The sequence below is a fragment of the Polistes dominula genome, unplaced genomic scaffold, assembly GCF_049000335.1.
Source record: "Polistes dominula isolate Pdom_NZ unplaced genomic scaffold, Pdom_raw_medaka contig_373, whole genome shotgun sequence".
Taxonomy (NCBI): domain Eukaryota; kingdom Metazoa; phylum Arthropoda; class Insecta; order Hymenoptera; family Vespidae; genus Polistes; species Polistes dominula.
This window is the reverse complement of record NW_028300899.1, coordinates 1,370,001-1,395,593: the sequence shown is the minus strand read 5'-3', so window position 1 is coordinate 1,395,593 and position 25,593 is coordinate 1,370,001. Positions and strand designations below refer to the sequence as shown.

The 25,593-nt window shown below is 32.5% G+C and overlaps 3 protein-coding genes across 13 annotated transcripts in view; 1 reads left to right on the top strand and 2 right to left on the bottom strand.

The window, feature by feature from the left end:
- lilli (AF4/FMR2 family member lilliputian) overlaps positions 1-25,125 on the top strand; it is a 183,509-nt gene extending 158,384 nt beyond the window's left edge. For 8 of the 10 annotated variants that reach the window (XM_015326499.2, XM_089177989.1, XM_015326905.2 and 5 more), the window contains 12 exons: positions 4,585-4,639; positions 14,657-14,714; positions 15,188-15,240; positions 15,333-15,861; positions 16,208-16,938; positions 17,201-18,179; positions 18,306-18,448; positions 18,660-18,854; positions 18,993-19,070; positions 19,192-19,288; positions 19,418-19,709; positions 19,816-25,125. In XM_015326499.2, coding sequence (XP_015181985.2) covers positions 4,585-4,639; positions 14,657-14,714; positions 15,188-15,240; positions 15,333-15,861; positions 16,208-16,938; positions 17,201-18,179; positions 18,306-18,448; positions 18,660-18,854; positions 18,993-19,070; positions 19,192-19,288; positions 19,418-19,709; positions 19,816-19,925 — 3,320 coding nt within the window. In that variant the 3' untranslated portion in view covers positions 19,926-25,125. The remainder of the gene's footprint in view (positions 1-4,584; positions 4,640-14,656; positions 14,715-15,187; positions 15,241-15,332; positions 15,862-16,207; positions 16,939-17,200; positions 18,180-18,305; positions 18,449-18,659; positions 18,855-18,992; positions 19,071-19,191; positions 19,289-19,417; positions 19,710-19,815) is intronic. The other 2 variants (XM_015326581.2, XM_015326658.2) reach the window with 2 other exon arrangements.
- The window catches only part of LOC149033453 (vascular endothelial growth factor A-A-like), a 122,011-nt gene that overhangs the window by 78,775 nt on the left and 17,643 nt on the right, over positions 1-25,593 (bottom strand). The window lies entirely within an intron of this gene.
- The window catches only part of LOC149033454 (uncharacterized), an 8,623-nt gene continuing 7,927 nt past the window's right edge, over positions 24,898-25,593 (bottom strand). For both annotated transcript variants that reach the window (XM_089178053.1, XM_089178051.1), the window contains exon 3: positions 24,898-25,593. This exon is cut by the window's right edge and continues 6,060 nt beyond it. The gene's annotated coding sequence lies outside the window, so the exon portion shown is untranslated.

Sequence of the window (25,593 nt, the reverse complement as noted above, 5' to 3'; positions counted from 1 at the left end):
ATGCAAAGTAAAAAAGAACGAAAAAAAAGAAAGAAAAAAATTAAAAAATGTTACAAAAGAAATCAAAGTAAAAGGGACACACAAGATTTATTTTGGTTGACTTTAATAATAGTCTTAAGAAGATTCGCGAATGAAAAGAAGTAAATAAAGACAGAAAGAAGGAAAGGAAGAAAGGAAGGAAAAGGAAGGTGGTCCAACCAGATCGAGTGTAAGAACCGAAACAGGTGCTTGAGAATCCGGTGTGTTCTTCTTGGCGTGTGCCGACTAAGTATACTGGCTTAATAACGCACGCGGACCAACCGTATGGACGAGCAGCACGCACACATTAACATAAAGACAGGCCCCTGTATAGACGAGATGGTATCGATCAATAGCCGGCTACGTAACTAGTTATCGACGGATGGAACACCATGAAATTTTCGTTCATTTCTTTTCTTTTCCTTTTTTTGTTTTTTTCTTCTTCTCCACTCAGACATTAGGGACAGGGGGAGTTGATTATAAAGTTGAGAGGAATAGCAAAAATAAAAAAAATAAAAATGATAGAGAAAGGAAAAGAAAGTAAGCATCGAGATTTTAGTATCGATTGATATACCCACACATAATACACACACACACACACATACACACAAAGAAATTATTAAAAAATAAATAGAAAATATCGTTCTTCTTCCACATACGCGTTTTTCGTTTTATCAATTATAATTTCATTATATTACCAGGCAAAAGAGTTATTATTGTTATTATCATCGTTATTATTATTGTTATTATGTAGGTATGATTCTTTGATAATTAATCGGCAAAATATAATGGATATTTCAACGTATTCATTGAAAGGACATTTTATTTCGAAAACAAAATGATCTGTCTCGATAATTTCGTTTCAACGTTACGATGAATTATTAAACTCTATCGTTGAATAATTAAAATAGATAGGGAAAACGATATAATCACTATAGATCTGAATTATTAAACGTTAGCAAATAAACAGCGATACCTATTCTATAATTTAGAAGTATTTGTTAATATTTTTTATTTACAAAAAAAGAAAAAAGGAAAAAAGAGGAAAAATCAAGAAAAATGATTCTTTCTTTGATTGGATTAGAATCAAGATGTTTTTTAGCGATTAATGTTTAAAACAACGATCCGTTGTTACAATTGAGAGGTTGTTGCAAAAATATATTTATATCATCAATATAATTATATTTCAAATAAAATCTATTACTTTTACATATTAATCCATATATAATTACAATAACAAATTAAATTTGTTATGTATACATACAAATTTTCAAATAATTCAGTACTCAAGGGGTTAATTACTATAGTTTTGAATTATTAGATATCGACAAAACACAATCAAATATCCTAATCTATAAATTGATCAAATATTTGCCAATACCTCAGAACAAAATAAAGAAAGATATTTCTTAGTGGTTTAGAATCAAGGATCGTCAGGAATTAGTGTTTCACTAGGGTCCGTTACTACGATCAAGAAGAAGAAGAATAAGAAGACTAAAAAGAATAAAAATAAGAAGAAGAAGAAGAAGCGTAGAGAGGTACATACACGAGCGGTAGCGTAATGGCGGGTAAAAGAGAGATAGATGGAAGGAAAGGTGGTGTATGTAGTGGGGATAAGGCCCAACGGCTAAGTCCCAAGCCCGGTGTAGTATATGGAGTGGGGCACGACAAAGGCACACGGGTAACGCAGGTGAAACGAGCGACCGTCTGTTCCGCAGACTGCGTTCGCACGGGCCCCTCGTTGTTGCGTCGTTGTCGTCTTAAGTCGTTTTCTTCATCGTTCTGATCATCATCATCATCATCATCTTTATCATCATAGTAGTCTTCTTCATCGTCATCATAATCGTTGTAGTTCTGTTAGTCGAACGAAATCAAACGCGACAAACGTGTACTACGTACTGTATATTAGCTGTAGTTAGGAGGAGTTCACAACGGAAAAGCTAACACACGATGGTCCTCCACCATAGTCACTGCCGGCTGCTTCTGGTACGGTGGTGGTAAGGGAGAGGGAAGGAGGGCCCATCGCGGTTCTCGGGCCTCAGTCAAGCGAAGCACGTCACCGTGTGTGTTTCGAGAGAAAGAGAGAGAGAGAGAGAGAGAGAGAGAGAGAAAGGAGATAAGAGAGGGAACAAGACCTTCTTCCTCCATATACTCTTTTATTCTCTTCTCTTTTCTCGCAAGTTTGCATTTTTATTTCCGCCGGAAGTATAATAAATAATGTTATTGTGTGATATTATTAAAGTATTAGATTTCTAAATCTCACAATCATTGGATATATTATTGGTGGTTTTTGAGGAATTGGATAGAAATATTTTATAACTGGGGAGCGGAGGGGGGAGGCATATCTACTTTTATTATACTTGTGTTGTGAGTTACATGCATGTGTACTTCTTTTACTGTGTATATATGTATATGTGTGTGTATGTGTGTGTATGTGTGGTGGGTGGATATGTGTGTATACAAGTGACATGAAGAGTCAACGCAACTATACTAAGACACACGATAAGTCATGTTGAGCAGGTTCGAGCTACTTCAAGGGGCTGTCAGCTACCTTCTGTTATCAGGTGCGCGAAATCGATGCTTCTTGCTACATTCACTTTGTGTTTCTTTATTCGAGAATGTGCTGCAAGCTTGTAGGTTGAGAGATATCGAGATAGTCTCATAAATGTACACATACCTACATGCATAGGATAATTATAGTGTATAACACAGATAATAATAAAGAACGTTTATCGACGCTGCTTCATCGTTGTCTCGTTTTAACTCTACTATCATCTTAAATGATGATGATTATTATTATTATTATTATTATTAATAATACTATCGTGAAGAAAGGACAAAGGTATTATATTCTTTTACCAATAATCATTTCTTTTTCTTCCTTTTAAACGATCGATAAACGGCAAATCGTAATTCCGACTATTCAAGATATCAGTAAATACATATATATATATATAGTATATCAATACTATGTTTTGTAAATTGAACGGTTTCAAAGGCGATGGGGCATCAAAAGCAGTCATCGAATGACGTAGAGACTATCGAACAATGCAACCGCAGTATTCGCATAAATAGGTCACCGATGATACGATCTCGAGAATCGTAAACTCTATCGACGCGACGTTACGATGCTTCTTCATCGACGTTTTTACGTCTTCTTAGTAGTAGCAGAAACAGCAGTAGCAGTAGCAGTAGCAGCAGCAACGGTAGCAACTGCAATAGCAATACAACAGCAATGGCAGCATTCCTATGAGAGAAGAGCATTTATCCCCGCGCACAACCACACCAGAGAAACGATCATTCTGTTCCTTTATCTCTTCCATTAGACTTTTTTTTTTCGAAGTAAACGGACAAGCCTATTAACTCGAGAATCAAGTCGACTTTTTAAATACTTCCGATATCTCTTTTTTCTCTCTCTCTCTCTCTCTTTTCGCATTCTCTTCTTCTTCTTCTTCTTCTTCCTTTTCCGTCTCCCTTCGACAAATTAATTACTCCAGATTACATATCTTAACGAGTTATCTATTTTATAATACAATAATATCATTTAATTAATAGTACAAAATGAATAACGAAAAATGTATTCGTATTTATTTATTTATTTATTTATTTTTGTTATTTTTGTTATTTTTAATTTTTGTTTCTCATCTAATACGAGACTACTACTACTTGTTCCTTAACATGTAGAATATTATATTTATCGTTGAATATTTTCTCGGTGTTCAATCGATTAGACTGAAAGTGGCGGGAAAAGTTTTCCTTCCTTGTAAGAGTAGGTACTAGTAATAATGGGGAAAAAATAGTGGGGGATACCCTTCTGTAATCCCCATTCGACGGCTGTTCCGGTACACCCTTCGTTTTTATTTCTCTTTCTTTTTCTTTCCTTTCCTTTCTTTCTTTCTTTCTTTCTTTCTCTTTTTCTCTTTCAAAAATGTATATATATATACACACGTGAAGTAGTTTATCGTTGCAGCCAATACGAACCATCTACCACACACGTATTTTCTTTTTTTTCTTTTCTTTTTCTTCCTCCTCATACTACCTTCGTTTCTCTGCCATTACACATTTCCGTTTTATCGTTCAAACAACGACAGAAAATTATTCACAGGAAGGTTTTTGTTCGAAAAGAATTTTCAAACTTCTTCTTCTTTTTTTTGTTTTTTTTGTTTTGTTGTTTTCTACGTCAAGGTCGAAATATGCATACATTCGAAAATAATAGTTGTGACAAATAAACTGTGGGTCGGATGAAGTTCGTTCATTTTAAACAAACGTTTATTATCTCATAATTTGTAAAACATTATTGTAAATATATAAATTGTATAATAGTTACGTTGTTATACAATTCGATTTTGTTAATTTATAAAAAAAAAAAGAAAAAACACACGTCGAACTACGTGTATTGATTAAATGATAGATTTAATGATGAAAACACAAGTTGCTTCTATTTCTCTTTCTCTTTGGAGAATGATGATGTAAAAGTCTTTCGTTTTCATTTCGTGTAATCGTAATCAATCAGACATTAATTAGTCACACGTATCATTAATTGTGATTTAACTTTCTTTGTTACAGGAAGAGAAAACAGAAGACCCAACAGCAACAACAACAACAACAACACATTTCCAGCGTAAGTAAAAAAACAAATGTTTATATATTATACTTTATATTATATTATATTATATTATATTAAAATAGCGATTTGAATAATATAAACAAATTTTGCAAGTACATTTTTTTATTCAAATCACTATATGCACATCATTTTCTCTTAATTTAATTATTAATATTTATACATAACGTTTAACATGCGTTCGTAAATATTTATTTGCACAATAAATCTCAAACAAGTTGTACTTTTTCATTAAATTTACTTTTTCTTGCTTTTTTCTTTCTTTTTCTTTTTGTTGCTTCAAATATTTCTTTAAAAAATAATATTAAACAATATTACAATGATATTAGGTCTCGGCTTTTTGGAAATGTGTGTTTGATATTATCACGTGCACGCAAAAAAAACAAACTATTATATATGTAATTTATTTTATTATTATTTTTTGTTTGTTATTACGCGTCGATAAAACTAACGTTCATGTTTCGTAAAAAAAAAAAAGAAACTTTTATTCAAAAGATAATTTTCGTTAAATCGTATTAAACGGAACGATTCGATCGCAACCATAGAAAATTGTATACGCCTATATATATATATATATATATATATATATATATATATATTCTGTCTCTCTTTCGTTTTCATCTTTTCTCGTTTAACGACGAATTTATGACCACCCGACGGGATATCCTGTCATATTTCATTTCCAGTTCGAAACGAAAACCGATTAACATCAATGTGGTGCCTCCTGCGCGTGTGCCTATCACAAACGTTGTGTCATTCTGTGAATTATTCGCGACGGTCAATATTATTTTCTAATTCACATAACTTTTCGTCAAAATTACGAATTGATTTTTAGTAAACGATTATTATACAATCATATTCCATTATTTTCATTGAAAAACAAACTAATTATTCCTAATTATCCAATATTTTGGATATGTGAATTAGAGATCGTTCAAAAATTCTTCTTTTTCTTATTGTATTTGAATAACTGAAAAGACAAAGAAAATAGGAATGACATTTTTTGGTTTATTTTTCAATTTTGAAATAAACGCATAATAATTACAAGTTAAACGTCGTTTCTTATCTCAAATTGAAACGAACAAAAAAAGAAGAGAAAAATGTTACTAGCACAAAACACTTTCACCCTTTTTAATCGATTAATATTGTAACCAACGCGTATATATATATATATATTATATTTGAACAACGATTTGTTGCATAGTTTTAATTTGTTCAATAATTTGGATTTTTTAAAAAATATAGAGATCTGTATATTATCAATTCGAAATGTGACGATTTTGATAAATAACAATTTTCCAATTAACAACGAATATTGTTTTACTCTTCTTTCTCTTTCTACTTTGTTAACAATCTAATCGCTCAAATATCATGAACGGTTTATTTTTTTTTCCTCCTCCTCCTCCTCCTCCTCCTCTTACAGTTTTACAAAGTTCATAGAATTTAATCTACCCACTCGTGTAACAATTTAAATCGTCGAATAACGTTTATAAACATTCGTCGGTTACGTGTAACAAACTTTCGAATCATATTTCGTAAACGAGTCTCTGGGACGTTCGTATTTCTTCATTTTGTATACGCAAAGTAACGTTAATCGTGACGCATTTAATAACGTTCCTCTTTTCATCACTTCTATTCTCTCTCTCTCTCTCTCTCTCTCATTCTCTTTCTCTCTTTCTCTTTCTCTTTACCCTCGAATAACGTTTAACAGAGTTTTCGGTTTCGACCCCTACACTCTAAACTGCCTCTAATAATCACGGTACACGCCCTCGAACCCAAAAACTGGGTCATATAACCCCGTTTATATCGACGAAAATTAACGCTCATTGTATGAACAAACTCATCATCCTACAAATGAAATAATTCATTTCCATTTCTTAATGTTTTCTTTTTTTTATTCTCTCCAAAACGAAATATAAATTTAATTCGGATAATAGTTTTTTTTTTCTTTTTTTTTTTCTTTTTCACACAATTCAATTTCTAAATTGTCAGATGAATATTTTATCACGATGGACATAAATAGAATTTACAATTTATCGTATGTTGTTGTTTCTTATATTATAAAATCAAGTTCTTTGCAAATAAATAAAATATATATATATATATATATTTCAAAAAGAGAAAGAGAAAGAGAGAGAAATAAAATTATAATTTAATGTAATTTATAAAATAGATACAAAGAAAGAAAAGAAAAAAGTATAAATGAATTTGCTAATTATTATCGAGTAAGCAACACGCGACCTTGTTCGATAACGTATATACACCCACATAGGTACACATATACTACTCACACACACACATACCCACACATACACACATATACTCATTTATATACTTTGTTAGAGGAGTTGCTTGAAACTGGAACGATAAGGCGTTTCGGTTTCGTCGATTTGTTCGCAACAAGTCGCGATAAAACGATGAGAATCTGTCTCCATTTCTTTTTTGCTTTTTTTCTTTCTATTTATTTACTCCCTCTCTCTCTCTCTCTCTCTCTCTCTCTCTCTCTCTCTCTTTCTTTCTCATATTTTTTTCTGGTTATTTATCGCGAGAACGTTATCTTCGGTCGGTCGTTTCTACACTTGAACGAAGAAACACTTTGCAAACGACAACGATATATAACGTTGAGTAGGATTAATTATTGTAGAATTTTTTTACTACTCCTATCTTTTATTTAATATTTTCTTCTTCTTTTTTGTTATCTTTATTATTATTATTATTATTATTATTATTTTGTTATTAGATGAAACATTTCAATTGATATTATTACATTCAAATTTTGCATTCCTTTCTCGTCATATCGAAGAAAGAGTAAAGTATAATCATAAAATAGGACGACCGTATAAGTCCTTCCCCCTCTCTCCAACCCAACCCCCTAGTCCCCCAAACCCCCCTACCCCACCTGTATACAATTAGTCCAAATTTTCTAGTATTCATTCCCGTATTATTCAACATGATACTCGAATCAAGGAATATTTTTTCTCTATCTGTTTCTTTAGTACGCATAATTAAGAGTATTCGATTAAATTCATTCCAATATATTACTGTGTTTAACATTATATGTATATGTGTGTGTGTGTGTGTGTGTGTGTGTGTGTTAAAAGAATAGAATTGACGCGTATAATTAATGTAAATTAATTTACATATTCAGGTATTATAAAGGTACGTAAATGTATCAAAATAACACAAGATTTAGGTGTATCTGATTATATATTTTAGCGTGTAGGTACATGATATTAAATTAAAATCTAAGATAATCATACGATAATTATCCGTTTTCGTATTTTTTTTTTTTTTTACATAGATTAATTTGAAAGTAATTAATAACATTTATGAAAGATTTCTTAGATATACTAGTATATATATTCGTCTAATAAACTATACTTTACAACTAACTAATCGTCTACTTTCGTCTAACAACTCATTGTCAAATGCGTTACACCTTTTAACGTTTTCTGATCATTTGTTGTCTAACATCTTTCTCGTCGTTATCAATTTCTGATTCGTCAATTACATGGCGTGATCTTTCGCAAATCAATCACACATATATATGCAAATTATTCGAATAAATACGTTCATTAACTTTCTGTCTGTCTTTCTCTCTCTCTCTCTCTCTCTCTCTCTCTCTCTACATATATTCACACACACGTTCTTTGCAATATTTTCATCATGCTACAATATCGTTATGATTGATTGTGTCAAAACATTCGAATAATCTTTCCCCGATATAGAAACTTTCCAATAATTTATTGAACATTTTCACGTCACTGTATTTTAGAACAGATATGATATTACATTCGTATCTGTAAGAGGATGTTAATCAAGTCGTTAACTAACCACCTATCGTAGACCATTTCTTTTCCGTGTGTTGTAATACCGTTTACTACTCCCTCTTAACCCGTTTTTCGCTTCGATTTAACACAACTGACCTACATTGACGTATACCGGTGATTAGTGGAGTCTCGTTACGCGCTCTCATCCGAGATTTCATTCTGCATTTCTCGTTTCAACCGATAGATATATGCTCTGTGTGTGTAGTGTGTGTATATGAGGGGACAGTTTCATACACACATTGGTGTATGATTGTATTCAATGATAAACCTTGTCTCTCTCTCTCTCTCTCTCTCTCTCTCTCTGTCTCACTTTTTGTTTTATATATATATATATATATATATATATATATATATATATATATTTTTTTTTTTTTTTGTTTTACTTTTATTTCCGTTTATTTGATTTTTTCTATTTATTTATATGTAGATATATCGGTATCACAGTGAGATAATTTCGATCTCCGTTCGGATAATTTTAATTACTGTACCAATCGGTGGTAGCTAACTGTATCTTCTTTATCTCTCTCTCTCTCTCTCTTTCTATTTTCTCTATCTATTTTTCGATTCAACTACATATACAAGCTAGCCAGGATTGGTTGAAAAAGTATTGCCAGTAAAAGCAATAAACGATCGTAAACGATTTGCCGCACACGTATGATGTACATATCTATGAATAGCGAGAGTGTACGGATACGAATCGTTTTTGTTACGGATATTGCCAGTTCGCGATTGCTCCAGGACTCGTCTTTTTTAACATCATTGCGTGGCGGGAACAAACACACGTACATACATGCATATATATATATATATGATCACATACATATATATCTATTCGCAGATATATAGTATCGATACTAAGAAGTATGTGGATTGAAACGATTCATCTTAAAGTAACAATCTATTTTTACACGTCGTCGTAATTGTCTTCACGGTAAGAATAAATTAAGTATCTCAAGTTTGATACGGGGTCCAATCAAATTCGTCATCTTAAATTGAGAAAATCTAACGTTTCTTTTTCTACGAATAATAATAATAAAGAAATGAACAATTACGAGAGAAAACTTTTCATATTCGAGCTATATCAGGAATTAATTAACTGATTAAATATATGATTAACTGATGATTATGATTAACTGATTATATATATATATATGCGTGTAATAGTAATAGATATAACCGCATAATTTTGTTTGAACTTTTGGAATTTTGGTCACAAATATAAAACGTATATAATCGTCGATAATCGGTTGGTTGTTATATGAATTCATAAAAATTCCATACGGTTATCTCTTCGTGGATTTAGTGACAATGATAGAGCTCGTTTCTACCGGTTTTGTTTTCCATCCGTTTTCACCCTTTCTACGCGACCGGTATGCCTGGCAAAATTGTTCTCCCCTCCTCCCTTTCCTGCCCCCTTCTCCCCCTTTTTTCCCTATCCTTCTCTTGTACAGTCGGCACTGTATAGAAGTGAAATTATTACGAACGTTTGTAACTGTGCGATGATGTTTCCTCACACCAATGTTGAATTTCTCTTCTCAATATTTTTTATCGTTAGATACATATACATACACATACACACACATATATGTATACTCGTTTGCGCATGTTTTTTTTTACGTGCTCAAGTGTTCATGTTAAATACATGAGGAAAGTTATTCGTGTAAAGAAATATAAATTTTATCATAAATGTTATCTTCTTCTTCTTCTTCTTCTTCTTAATATATATACAAATTTGTGTCACGTTGTTTGTCCGCAATGGACTCCTAAACTATTGAACCAATTTTAATCAAATTTTGCACACTGTGTGCACTTTTATCAAACTTGAAAGATAGGATAGTTTATATCTCAATTTATAATCGAATTATTTGTTTATTAACAAACGAGTCATGATTATCTCTGTTAGATCGATAAGATTTTAACAGATGGCGGTTATAAGGTAATTCGTTGACTTAAAGACGTGTGTATCGGACTGATTGTGAGCCACAGTAAACGCGTGACACACGGGACACCCCTAGTAATAAATAAGAATATAATAAAGATAGTAGTAGTACTGTAAATCTAGCTAATAGATAAGTTTTCAAGTGATTCCCCAATTCGCACAAAAAAAAGAAAAAAGACGACAACGTTAGATTGTGTCTAGTGGAATTCATCGGCTTTCATCTTTGTTTTTCTCTTTCTCTCTTACAAACCACTTACTTACTCTCATTCTACCCATCAAACCCCTCTTAACTTTCATCCCCTTGTATCTTTCTTTAATGACTAAGAGAACTTACTTTCATTCTTTTTAGATGGTAAAAGAGCAAAAGTGAGAGATGTAACTTTGGTTCTTTTTTATTAGTTACAGATAGTTTTAGTATCCCAAGTTATTATATATAGATGTCGTTATGAAAGTTTTTGTCAAAAATTTTATATTCATCTTTAAAAAAAAAAAAAAACCAATAAAAATATATATAACATTCAATGTTCTTTCGGGAAGTTATTACTTTTATTTTGTTAATAATTTTAAATAATATATTATCACATTATTATTATTATTAATTAACAATTCAATTATCAAATATTATCACTAATAAATAAATCGTTGCACGAGAGTCAATTTTAGATGGTCGATCAAAACTTTTGTTTCCTTTTTGTCTTTTTGTCTTTTTTTTCGATTGCTAGTTTAAACTTGCTCGTTAATTCGTTAGTTTCATTATCAACATGGTTAAATTTATGAAAGTTTGTTCATAGTTTCAACTTTATAAGCAATTCATGATCTCTTTTACTTCCCTCTCTCTCTCTCTCTCTCTCTCTCTATCTTTCTTTCTCTCTCGTATTCTCTAGGGAAATAGCGCGTCTTCTTTTTATGGGCTGAAAAAGCTAGAGGACCACAAGGGTCGCGTCGAAGCAGAAGGGCTTCGAACGTGCTCGATGAAATGGAGTTTCCAGCGGAAATGGATTCGACGATGGAACTCTCTCTCTCTCTCTCTCTCTCTCTCTCTGTCTCTCTCTATTACCGCGCTGATATCGAAGCTTGCTCTTTTTTTCTTCTATTTCTTTTCTTTTTCTTTCTTTCTTTCTTTCTTTCTCTCTTTCTCTTTTTCTCTCTTTCTCGTACTTTCTCGTTAAAACCCATACTACCATTTTTAATCTTCGTCCTGTGAGATTTACAAAAATTTTCTTTGGCTTTTTTTTTTTTTACTTTCAATCCAAAATCCGATTGATTTCAACATTTTTCAACATGGATTTTGAATTTGAACAAGTGTTAAGAAAATCTCTTTAACACGTGTCTCTCAAATCACAAAAAGAAATAAAACATATAATACGCGAAGGCATATTTCAAAATGTTTTTTTTTTAAATTTATTTATTTATGGGGAAGTATGTATGTATGTATGTGTGTTTGCGTGACACCTTTCGTTTATTAACTTGGTAGAAATGCAACGTCGTTCTTGCTACAATAAGAATTATGCTCGCGTCGTTTTCCACGGTATAGAAAGAGAAAAAAGGAAAGAGAAACAGAAACAGAAAGAGAAAGAGAGAGAGAGAGAGAAGGAAGAGTTGCATGTACATTTTCATGGGTCTTGTTTATTTGATGCTTTCCTACGAGCTTGTAATGCGTTACCAGCTCGCAGACCTCCTCTAAGGGTTCCGTTGTGAGGTAAAGTGGAGGATCACGCGAGGGCAAGGTGGAAAGTCGAGATAGATAAAGAAAGAGAGAAAGAGAAAGAGAGAGAGAAAGGGAGAGAGAGAATGTACTGGCAAACAGGTTCTCTCTTCCTTCCTCTAGGATGACGAAGTGAGTTATATCCTTGCGGTGACAGAGGGAAACAGATTCAACTTTGAGATTAGAGAGAGAGAGAGAGAGAGAGAGAGAGAGAGAGAGAGAGAGAGAGAGAGAGGTACCGTTTTTCTGGAAATTACCAAGATTAACTCTTGCATGACACCAAGTATAGTCTTTTACTATTCTTAGCAAGTCGTCCCCTCTTCCTTTCGATAACTAGCACGAGGAACCAACAGTTGTTATCATTCTTTAAAGCCTTAAGTGTTTGAATATTTTTTTTGTTTTTTTTTTTTCAACTAATTACGATAATTATCATTTGTTATCATTTTAAATGAGTTCTCGGTGTTTTTTTTCTCTCTCTCTCTCTCTCTCTCTTTTTTCTTCTTTGATATGTGCGTTAGTTTGTTAGGAAAGTTATCTTATGTGTAAAACAGGTAATGTAATAGCATGGAAATTTTCAAAGTTATTCAATCAATATTTTTGTTTTTTTTTGTTTAAATAATATTTACATATTTAATTAATATTTTATATCATTTAAAAAATAACAATTGAATATGCAAATTGCGATACAAACTTATTTTTTTTTTTTATAATTCAATATAAAAGTATAGAAAGGAAAACATAAAAAAAAAACGATAAATCTGTAAATATATATTTATATAATATACCAAATGATAAAAGGTAAAAATATTTCTGACAACGAGAGAAAGAGATAAAGAGAGAGATAGATAGATAGAGTGAAAGAGTGAAAGAAAGAAAAAGAAAGAAACGCGATCGTATCCGGCATCCAAAACGTTCCCACGGATACTCTTGGGGAAGTATTTCTAACGTTCCGGAGAAGCGATCGTTAAACTCCGTCCTGTGACTCGAGAGGATCGATTTAGCGGATTCACAGCGATCGGTGTAGCCACTCGTAGAGCTTCTATAGCCTTCTCTAGTAGATGATTCGCCTTTTGCTTCCGTACGTACGTACGATCTAGAATTAGATTGTCTGACCAGTTACTATGATCCTTTAGACTCTAAACACACGTATACACAAATATACACATATATACATATAAATATATATATATAAATATATAAAATAGGTGTTAGTGTGTAAAAATACTAAGTTGGTTGATTGGTTGATTTATAAAAGAGTACAAATCTGTTCAGTAAAAAAACATTTTAGAGATAGATCAAACTTTTATCTTGCGTATTGAAATGTAGAAAAAAAGGTCTTTTAGATCTTTTTTTTTATATTATCATCGTTTGGTCGAACAAAGAATATTGAAACGTTGGTAGTGTATGAGAGGAGGAGGATCTGTTAGAAGGGCGAAGCTAGGCAGGCAGGACTCGTACACGGCTCGGTCACATCCACTCGAGGACGCAGGACAGAACGTTTTAGGGTCGATGCCCTCACACGGTTTATCTCCGTGTTCGGTGCTCTACGTATATTTCGTCTCTCTCTCTTTCTCTCTCTCTCTCACACACACACACACATACATTTTCTCTTCCACTTCTACTTTTCTATATTCCTCTTTAACTTTCTACATCTCTCTCTCTCTCTCTCTCTCTCTCTCTCTCTCTCTCCTCACTCTCATTCTTTCACACATGCATTTATTCGCTTGGCATACTTCGTATACTCGCAATACGTTTTTTTTTTAACACGATCAAGGGTAAAAGGAAAACCATCCCTAATTGTTTTGTTCTTTTCGTGTGTTTTGTTTTATTTTGTTTTTTGTACATTTATACAAACTTTTAGAACAACTCTTATTTTCTTTTCTGTTCAAAGTCCACCCGGACGACGACATTTATTTTTGTCTCTCGTGTATCGTTGTGTGATCCCGTTTGGGAAAAGTACAGTAGGAATGTGTCGTCGTCTTCGTCGTTGTCGTCGTCGTCGTCTACTCTTTGAAAGTGCCAACTCTCGAGATTTCTCACTTTTGAGAGAGTTGTTTTATCGAAAGACTAACGCTTATAGGGTGATAATAGAGATAAAGAGAAAAAGAAAGATAAAGAGAGAGAGAGAGAGAGAGAGAAAATATCGATGGTACTATAGGAAGAAAGACAAAGTAGTTGAAGAGAATGCGTAAAACAGGTACTTAAGGTAACAATGAACGATCGACTAGCTCGAGTCTTTCATTCTCTTTCTCGTTTAGTTGTGTGTTCGCGTGTACGGTATTTGATCTTTACTACTGTATACAGTAGCAACGTCATCCCTTTTAAATCTACCTCCGATTAGTTGTTCGTGATTTTCTAGGATTTTCATCAAATGTAGTACTACATAAACACATTTAACATTTGTTTTGATTTATTTAATTAAACGCTAAAGATAAATGTGTAAATCTTATATATATATATTTTATAAGTATTTGTACATATAATTTATTATCAACTGATATATTTATTCAATTTTTGTGTGTTTTGCTTTTTGATTACAGAGATCTAGAACTGGACTTAAGATTATCCGAAGAAAGCGACGATGAAACGACAACTAGGGTGAGTAAAATAATCATCGAGTTATCATATCATTAACATAACTTGCCCATTAAACGATTAAACGAGAAAGTAATAAAAAAAAAAAAAAAGAATAAAGAAAACAACTAGCACGTATGTTAATCGATAGAAAACAAGTAACAGAAGTAGTAATAGAGTAGTAGTAGTAACTTGGACGCGTTTGTGAAAGAAAACAAAAAAAAATAGAAAAAAAAGAACAAACTCTGCTGCACACTAGAATAAAAGTTTCCTTTTTCCCTTCTATCGACTATGTTTCTCTATCGCGATTCAATTCTTCCATTTTGTATTCCTCCTTCAAGAATACTTCCGCAGGTTGGTATCACCTGCTTTCAATCGATGATAGAGTAAGTTGATAGAGGTTCATCATATTTCGCCTTTTAATGTAAATTAAATCGCGTTTATGTACTTGTGAAAATCATTCGAGTAATAATATTATGATTAATTTGTTACTATAGGAGACACCGGCAAGACCTATCAGAGGAAATAGGAGTCCGCATCTACCCTTAAGGTTAGTATTGCATATATATATAAATATTTGTAAAATATTTGTAGAAATAATATTTATATTAAATGAACGATGTTGAAAATTATGATTTATAGATATCATTCATCTTGCAGTTTAACAACACCATCGTTGCCAAGTATGGTACCGGGACCTACACCAACAGAATTGTCACCAATACCGATGTCACCTGTCGGTGCATTATCACCCACGAGGCCATTGAATTTGCCTCGACCAACATCATCGCCGATGAAGAAAAAGTCACCGGAAAAATTGCCTACGCCACCCCCGATAAGTCCAATACCATCGAAAGATTCACCTAATCTAAATCATAGACCACCCAGTCCACCCGGTCAAGCACCTCCAAGTTCACCCAGTGGTAGCTCGAGTTCGGATTCAGGGTCTGATTCCGGTAGTGAATCTTCCGATGATTCGGAAGATGAAATGAACCAACCTTCAAACGGCAAGGGGCCTTCAACACCACCACCCATCTCTCCTAAACCTACAGAATTAAATCAACCTGAACCTCCCGAGGTATTACAGGAAACGAAAAAGAGATGGAATCTTAGCAATTTTTATAAGATTACTGTACCAAACAATGAAAAGGATGAAACAAAAACGGCTCAGGTAATTCAACTTTCTTTTTTTTTCTTCTTCTTAATTGTTATCTCGTGTGATACTTTAACGGTTTTACAGAAGACAAATTTGTAAAATCCATTCGTTGTGATTGTTTTTCCATGTTGCGTGATTCAATACTGATACGATTTATTAAGAACTTCAATTCTGTCGTGATTATTGAATCACGAATGATTGTTAACTTTCTTCCAATAAAATGGAAAGTTTCCTCGAGAGAGAGAGAGAGAGAGAGAGAGTTTCTATTTTCCTAGAATAATAATCCTTTTGTAATTGAATAAATCGAATTGGATATCGATTTTTAATTTTTTAACATTCTTTTGTTATATTTTGTTGTCAGGGTGGAGCAAGGTTGGAACAGACAACGCTTCAAACGTCCGAAACTCAAGAAAAAAGTCAAGAATGGCAATTGGACGATGCATTGAAGCATATGCACAATACAAATATGATGCATATGCTTAGTGACACTAGTCATATGTCGGATAAAAATCAAACTGGAGAAGAACATCGTTATGAGGTAGAGAAACCTAAAATGACGGATACGAAAAAACGTGGTCGACCAAGGAAATCGACCAAAAGTCCAAAGGGTGATCAAAGAACACCCGAATTTAACAAAAGTACCAAGTCATGCAATAGAATACGATCAAATCCTAAAAAGAAGAGATCCATTTCGAAGGCAATCGTTGAAACGAGTGATGATGATAGTGATGAAATATCGCGGGATAATTCGAGTGATTCGGATAGTGATAGGACAGCACCAACTCCGATCACACCTGCAATGACAAGTATTGGCGATAAACGAAAATCGAGGCTTAGCATATCATCGAGTGAAGACGAGAGTCCTCCCAATGGAAAAAATAGCGCATCCGAGAGCGAATCAGCACGTTGGAGGAGAACTGCCATGAAACAACGTACCAAACTTGCAGACTCTCCGAAAAAACTGGATAAGAAGAAAAATCCAAGTAAGGGTAAACCAAGAAGGCCCAGATCAAGAATTACCAGCATTAATGCTGGTTCCGATTCAGACAGCGAGTCTGACGTCACTATGAGAAATCGCATACAAGTGACTAGGTAAGAATCATTTTTGATAAATAACACTGTAATAATAGAGACAAATTATTTTATATTTCTTACATTTATTTTCTTATTTTTATTTTTATATAATATTTTAAATACTAAATAATAAAATACTAATACTAAAAAATCCTTTGACTGTGTCAAGGAACACAGTTTGTATTGACAAAATAATTGAATAGTTGGGAACAATTAGGTGTTTAAATGTTGAACAAACAAGTGTTAATTTTTGATTTTTGAACGGTACTTCATTTTATAGGGTTCAATCCAGATCAAGAATAATACCACCACCAAGAACAAGTTCTCTGGAAAATTCTGATAGCGATAATAGTCCAACTCCTAAATTGCAAGAAGATGATGCTGGTAACGTCCAGGATAAAAAGAAGAGTGACACCTTGCGAAAATTGTTTTCGATATCTAAAGGTGGCGCGAAAGGTGGTGGTAAAGGTGGAAAAGGTGGTGCGAAAGGTGGAAAGGGTGGGGGAAAGTGTGGTATTTATGTTCAGGAGTATACGGCATCGGCTAATACGCCGACGAACGGTAGTGAAAGTCCGTACAGAAGGCCAACATCGCAATCTTCGAACAATGTAATGATGCCTCCGTTGACTTATAAGAACGGCATGCCGAGTCTAATGTGCAGGATCGATCTTAATAGAATAGCTCATATATCGTCGAGAGGACAGGAATTCAGGCAACATACAGAACTTCCGGATACCAGGCCATCCTGTGGGCCATCTTCTAGGCCACCTTCTAGACCACCTTCTAGGCCATCTTCTAGGCCATCTTCAAGGCCATCTTCGAGACAATCTTCAAGCCTACATGCTCTATTATCAAGACCAGATACTCCAGAGGAAGGGGAATTAATCGATGCCTCGCCTGCCAGGCAACGTTCTTCCGACGGTGGTAGGATTCGTGGTGTTGATAGTACCGGTGTTGTGGATAAGTGCGACAAGAAGAGTCGTTCGAACTTAACGAAAAAATCCTCATCCCAGCCATCAAGTTCAAAAAACTTAAATGGTAGTGGCACTCGCAGTGCTGGAAATAATGTTGTCAGTGCTGGTAACTCTAGTGCCACTAATACGTCTAAAAGAAAACGTAATACGAGCAGTAGCTCGGGGTCTAGTTTAAGTGCTACATGTTCCACGGATGTTAAGTCCAAACCCGGCAGTTCTGAGCCCAAAGAAAAAAGGAGGAAGCTCGAATCGGAATCAACCACGTCTAGGCCTTCTTCAAGTAAGGTAATTCATTCATAATTTTTTTTTCTCCAAATAAAAATGATTTCATATTCATGTCGTTATTGACTTTTATTTTATTAGATCGACAAATTACATTCAATACTTATCTAGATTTTACATTTATAATAGGTGAACGAAAACCTACCACCAACTAATCACGAGCGGGAAGAAAGGACTGATGCGACTTTATTACCACCCCCACCCCCACCACAACGTACCTATTATTCGTATTTTATCGACCCGCTTAACGACGTTTCTGAAGATCATGACAGGTAAAACAAATTATTCCTCTTAAAAATAACTTATCGTTTTGTTAATTGCTTAAACGTTTTTTTTTTTTATCATTATTCTTTTTTTATCATCTATACTTTATAATGTCTATGGCCTAAAACTGAAAACTTTCCCGGCCCATGAGTGCGCATCGCGGCCACTCCCTCCGTACCGAAAGGGTTAAATGACAATACTTTTATCCTAATATATTAGGGACCAGAATCAGTACCTGACAGAAGCAAAACGGTTGAAGCACAGTGCCGATGAAGAGATCGAACTTACAGCACAGGGAATGTTGTACTTGGAAGCCGTTTTATATTTCTTACTTACTGGCAACGCCATGGAGTCTGATCCTCTTACGGAACGAGCGTCGTTCACCATGTACAGAGATACCCTCAGCCTCATAAAGTGAGTCAATCTTTAATTAACTACAAACTCCCCCTTTTAAGAAGAGGGAGAAAAAGAGAAAAGAGAGAGAGAGAGAGAGAGATAGGAATACTTGTTAATTAAAGCAATATCTACAATTTGGTTATATCTTTATTCCAGATATATCTCATCAAAGTTTAAGAGCCAACAAAATAACTCGCCAGAGAGCGGTATAAATAACAAGTTAGCTGTCCTGAGGTGAGTACCATTCACTCGAGACTCTTTTACATTCTCCCCTCAATGATTATTACGTAGTACCGTACACACAATATTTTTTTTTATTATTCCTCAACAATATTTTTGTTCTTTTTTCTTTCAGTCTTTGGTGCCAGTCACTTTTATATTTGAAAATGTTCCAAATGCTCAAAATGGATGTTAAAGAGTATCAGAAGATTCTTAATGAATATCATCAAAAAGTAAGTTAACGTTTTAAAGAAAGTTCTATACGATGATGTTGTTCATCGTCATTAATTTTGTTTAGCTTAAAAAAAAAAAAATAAATAAAAATAAAAAACAAGAAGATTTAATGAAATTTTTCATTGTAGCCCGCTCAAGCAACGCCAGTGCTACAGGAAGGTCAAGGTACACCTTCTTTGTCTCCGACACCATCTCCCGCTGGTTCCGTTGGTAGCCAAAGTTCGGGTTATAGTAGTGGAGAATTAGCAGCTAATAGAGCAGCTGCTGCACCTCCGCCTCCTCCGCCAGCACCACCCTGCGTTAGCGTTCCTCTTCACGTCCATAATGCCATGATAAAACAAAATTATTATTTTAGTTTGTTGCTTACCTGTCACGATCTTTGGGAACAAGCTAACGCTTTGGTAACGGATGATCATAAAGGTTTGTATAAAATATTACGATATCTCATTTATTATATTTCATTATCTAAAGAAAAATTATATTGTTACGATCAATCATAACTTTTTGTTTGTTTTGTTTTCATCAGAGTTTTTTATCGAGCTGGACGAGAGGATGGGACCCCTCACACTGAACAGCTCCCTCTGCGATCTGGTGCGTTACGTAAAAGCCGGAATAAAGAAGCTACGTGCTCTCTGACCACAATGGCACAGCCCCCGACCACCCACCCCCAATTATATTACCTCGCTACCACAAAACATTGCAACTTATCCAACGATGTTCACGTAAATCTTGCGTGATCGCTCGCTTATACGACACTTGGACACACAATTTCGTCGTAAGCGCAACCTCCCATCGATTATGAACTTTGGAAAAGAAGAAAAATAATTGTTTTCTTTAGCGAGGAGGAGGAGGAGGAGGAGGAGGAGGAGGACTCTATTAGTGGAATAATAATCCAATGGATTGTTTTTGTAGAAAAAGAAAATTGCGGGGGATAAGGGAAAATTATCATAAAAAAGAACAACAAACAAAGGAAATTTAATAATTGGTCACGGGGTGCGAAGGAAAGAAGTTAGTAGAAGAAAAAAAAGAAGAAGAAGAAGAAGAAGAAGAAGAAGAAAGGAGAAAAAAAGAAAAGAAGTAACGCGCAGAATGGGGGGGGGGGGGAAAGAAAAACGAAACGAAAAACTTCGACCCGTGATAATAAACGATAGGAAAAATGGTGCGCGAGGTGATTTTGATGATTATTAACATTATGAGAAATGTGTGTCGTTCAAGGAACACTGACGAATAATTAAATGTTCTAAAGACAATGAGCGAGTTTGATAAAAAAACACACAAAATTTAGCACGATTTTAGTAGTCAATTTATTGTGAATCGCGCTATATACATACATATACATATTTATAAATATATATATATAAATATATATATATATATTTAAAAAAAGTTATGTCGCGATTATTCTTAAACATAAGAAACAAACAAAAATCATGAAAGGGTGCTTTAGCCCAACAAAAACTCTCTGTAGTAGAAAAACGATTATAACAATAACTTATATCTATTTTTTCGAAGTGTCCGCTTTTGTAAGTTATCGCATAATAGAAATGATGATGAAAATGATATGAGAGAGAGATGTATGATGATAGGGATGATTAATTGAGTGATTATTAATTGATTGATTAATCGAGGGTAATAAGTGTAAAGAGGTTAACGTAAAATGAACGTTTGAGAAAGTTTCGATAATAGAGGTTGATGATGATGATGAAGAAGTTTAAATAGATGAATAGAAGTGCCACAGGAGCGCCCGTGTTTTCTTGCTTCACGGTGCGCAACATCCGACGTTACCTGAAGCATGAGTCTCGTCTTATTATCGACGATTCACATGCGATGAAATAAATAAATAAATAAATAAATAATTAATTAATTAATTAATTAAATAAATAAATAAATGAAAGAAAAAAAAAGTAAATAAATAAAAAAAATACACAATTATATACATATTTACATATAGTTTATTACGCATTATAAAAAGTAAATGAATAAATAATTATAAATAAAAATATACATACATATATATATATATATATATATATGTATACATTTTATGTATATGTATATATATGTATATATATAAATGTATAAATATATTTAATTGAGGGAGAAGAGCGAAAAGATTACGTCGAGGCACATCTGATTTATCCGTGTGGCGGATTATTATATTTATGTGTGTATATGTGTATATATATATATATAAAAGTATGAATAATGATATGTCGCATATTCCTTGAGCGGGAGAATATGCGAGTCTATTATTAGACGAATGAGGGAAGAAAAATGGCAAACAAAAGTATCGATATAATATGATCAAAGGCTACAGTCCTACCTACCATATATATATATATATATACATATATATACACACTTGAATGCGTGTAAAGAGAGGACAAGAAAATGAACAATACAAAAGCAACAAAATAAAAAAATGGAAAAACTTAATAAAATGGACACTTTGTAGATAGATGGATGACGTTGGGGTAATTTAATACGCAACAAATAGTTATGGATTATAAAATGAAAAGAAAAGAAAAAAAAAACCAATTAAGATTAATATTAAAAATTAACATTAAAAATTAATATTAAAATTACAATTAAAACTTAAAACTTAAAACTTAAAACTTAAAACTTAAAATTAAAATTAAAATTAAAATTAAAATTTAAAATAATAAAAATTAAAATAATAATGCGAAGAAAAAAACGCAAACAATACATATTGTTTACATTATTTAGAATTATTATACTGGGGAAAATAAGTAGGGGTTAAAATAGAATAATAATAATAATAAAAAAAAAAAATGAAAAGAGAGAGAAGTGTAGTGCATACGTGTATACATAGTACTGATATATGAAGAGTGTATGCTGATGCAATGGGAGTTAAAGGGGGAGGGATGTATAGGAAGTGTATGTAAAAATAAAACGACGGTCAGAGTCATGTAAAGGAATGGAAAAAAAAAAATAATCTTTATTTAGCGATATCTAAACTTGAAATGAAATGAAATGAAATGAAAAAGAAAGAAAGAACGAAAGAAAGATAGATAGAAAGAAAGAAAGAATGAAATGCGTATCCGATAAAAGTAAGTTGTTCATGTGTATATTTTTGTAAATAGATATATGTGAATGCCGCCGCCTTGAGGGTGATCCATGTCGTAGTTTAAACTAACGACGGATCAATAAACCCTAATTTTTGCTACCACAGATCTTATCGAGAATCGGGTCCCTTCTGGTTAACAATAACGCCATGTATTACACAAGCGTGTCTCGCATACAAACACACACACACACACGACATTTACACGTTTAACACATAAAAGTACTACGCGCGCATACACATAAAAGAAAGAAAGAAAAAAAAAAAGAAAAAAAAACCAATTTAACAAACAAACAAACAAACAAATAATAACGTTTGAATCAATTTATCTTGAAAATTATTTATGATATAACAGAGGATCCTCTTGTAGGATCATCATCATCCGATCCATCCCTGTCGTCCAATTTTTCTTTTTTAACTTTTCTTTTTCTATTCTTTTTTTCTTTCTCTATTTTTTTTTAAAGTATTCCTTTCACCTTCAATTTTCTTTTTTGTCTCATCTCACTCACTCACTCACTCACTCACTCACTCACTCACTCATCGATTCCGTCTTCGTTCATAATTTTTGTTTGTAATTGTAATTTTTATTTCATTTCTTTTTTATTTTTTATTTTACTATTATTTTCTCGTGTGCGTCTAATAAGTTCAATCATTAATTTTTTATTTTTTTTCACAAAGTGATCGAACAATAAATATTTAGTGCATATCGAAGCAATGGGGTGTTATTCGCAAAATTCCAATTCAAATCTCCTCACGGGTTTATATAATTTTTTTGTTTGTTTGTTTAATTCGTTGAATTAATAAAGAGATCGATCAAATTGTGAATAAAAAAATAAATTAGTATTAGAAAGAACAAAAAAAAAACAAAAAAAACAAAAGAAGAAGAAATAAATAAACAAAAAAACGAAGTAGTTACAATTTTTTCTTTTACACATTTCAAATGGAACAATAATAAATATATTTGTATATTCGAATGTGAATAATCGGTAATAGCGAGATACTATTTCACTTTTGTGTCTAAAATAAATCGGACCAAAATCATTTCAATTACGAATTTTTAATCTTTCGATACAAAAGTGTCACAATTTCGATATCTCTCTCACTCTCTCTCTCTCTCTCTCTCTCTGTTTCTCTTTTTCTCTCCCTTATATTTTTCCCCTTTTTCTCTCTCTCTCTATAAATTTTCTTTTTTTTTTTTAATAACACGAAAGATGCGTTCTTTGTACCAACAAAAATAACAACAACAACAACAATAACAACAACAAAACAATAAAAACACACAATAATGAACGAATGTAAAACAGACTAAGGACAAATGAAAAATTGTCGAGTTGGCTGGTCAACGTAGGTCCCTTATAGTTACTAAGCGCGTGGTCCAATGGTTCAGGGGATACAATTTTTATATTTTCTGTGTGTTGTATGGTTCAACGCACGTTCGTTGCAATTTTAAATGAATGTCAACGAGACGAGCACAGTAATAAAACGCAAAAACAAAGAGAAGTAAACAAAACAAAACAAAAAAAATATTACAATTAAATAAAATATTAAATAAAACGTTATATTAAATAAATAAATAAAATAACGAAACAAAAAAAAGAAAAGAAAAAATAAACGCGTGAATCAAAACGACGATGAAAAGGAGAACTCCACATTGTTTAGTAAGAAACAAAGGAATGAAATAATGAATGAAACCACCCCATATACATTAATAATAATAATAATAATAATAATAATAATAATTGATTAAATTAAGAGCACAATAAAATGGGTGTTGATTAAAAATGGAATAAAAAAAAAAAAAAGAAATAATAATAATAATAATAAAAAAATGGATGAAACGTTGTGTGAATATTTTCGAGAGACACATATTTTTTAGCGGATACGTATTATCAGGCGCGTTTACCTGCCAACTCGTACGATTACGTCGACAAAACAAGTAAGAAAAGAAAGAAACAAACAAAAATAAGAATGTTATTAGGAAAAAAAAAAAAATAAACAAAAATTAAACGAAGATCGATTTTATTCAAATTGTATCATCGAATGCGACACGTTCGTCAAGGCCGAACACTATTATCTTCTTTTTCTGCGTGCGATATAATTATTAAGTTGTACATATTTTAAATCTATCCTCTCTTTGTTTTTTTTTTGTTTTTTTTTTTTAAATAATTTCTCAAATGTATTCTACTAAAGTTTGTCCGAAAAGGTTCATGTCGATTTATATAAAAAGAAACAAATATATATATATATATGTAAAAAAAAAAAAAAAAAAAAAATCGATGCCTTGTAATTTTTCTTGAAAAAAAAAAAATCGATACGAAATCTACCGGACGAACTTAGGATTATTTCTTCTTCTTCTTCTTCTTATTTTCTTATTTTTTTCTTTTTCTTTTCTTATTCTTATCTTCTTTACTCCTTGTGAATATATGCATTGCTTCCGATAAGAAAAAGAAAAAAACAAAAAAGAGTAATTGTAATAAAGTGCGTTTTACAGCACCTGCTCGCCAAGCATGACGACGATGATCATTTCTTTCTTTTTTTTTTTTTTTTTTTTTTTTTTTAATTATTATATTAGAAGGCATTATGTACACACAACCCCTTATTGTACTTTATTTTATCTTATTTTACTATTATTATTTTTTTTTCTTCGTACTAACAGTCGAATCTTGTTAGAAAGATTATACCAACATTGCAAGACTCTACTTGTCGTAATTTTATAAGAAAAAAAAAAAAAAAAAAAATAAATTAAATAAACTTATCAACGTTTCTCCCCACCCCGCCCGTACACACACACACACACACACACACACACACACACAGAATGAGAAATTCCTTTGGAATTCTATGATTAAGTTTAGTTATAAGACTGGCAATAATTATTAATGAAAAAAAAAAAAAAAGAAAAAGGAAAAAGAAACAAAAATATTAATAATAAATATAGGGGGGAAAACAAACGTATTGTAAACGGGGTGGTAGTCTTGCAACGTGCAACTAAACACACACTAATTACAAATAATTAAATGTAATGTGTGTTATGGATGGGAAAGTTGAAATTCTTCTTAACAATTATTTCATTATTTTTCTAACGAAATCCGACTGTATTACCACAGACCGTTTTACCATAATTATACATAGATATATATATACATATGTTTACATATATGCATGTAAATATGTATGTATGTATGTATGTATTTATGTATATACGTAAATCGAGTCGAG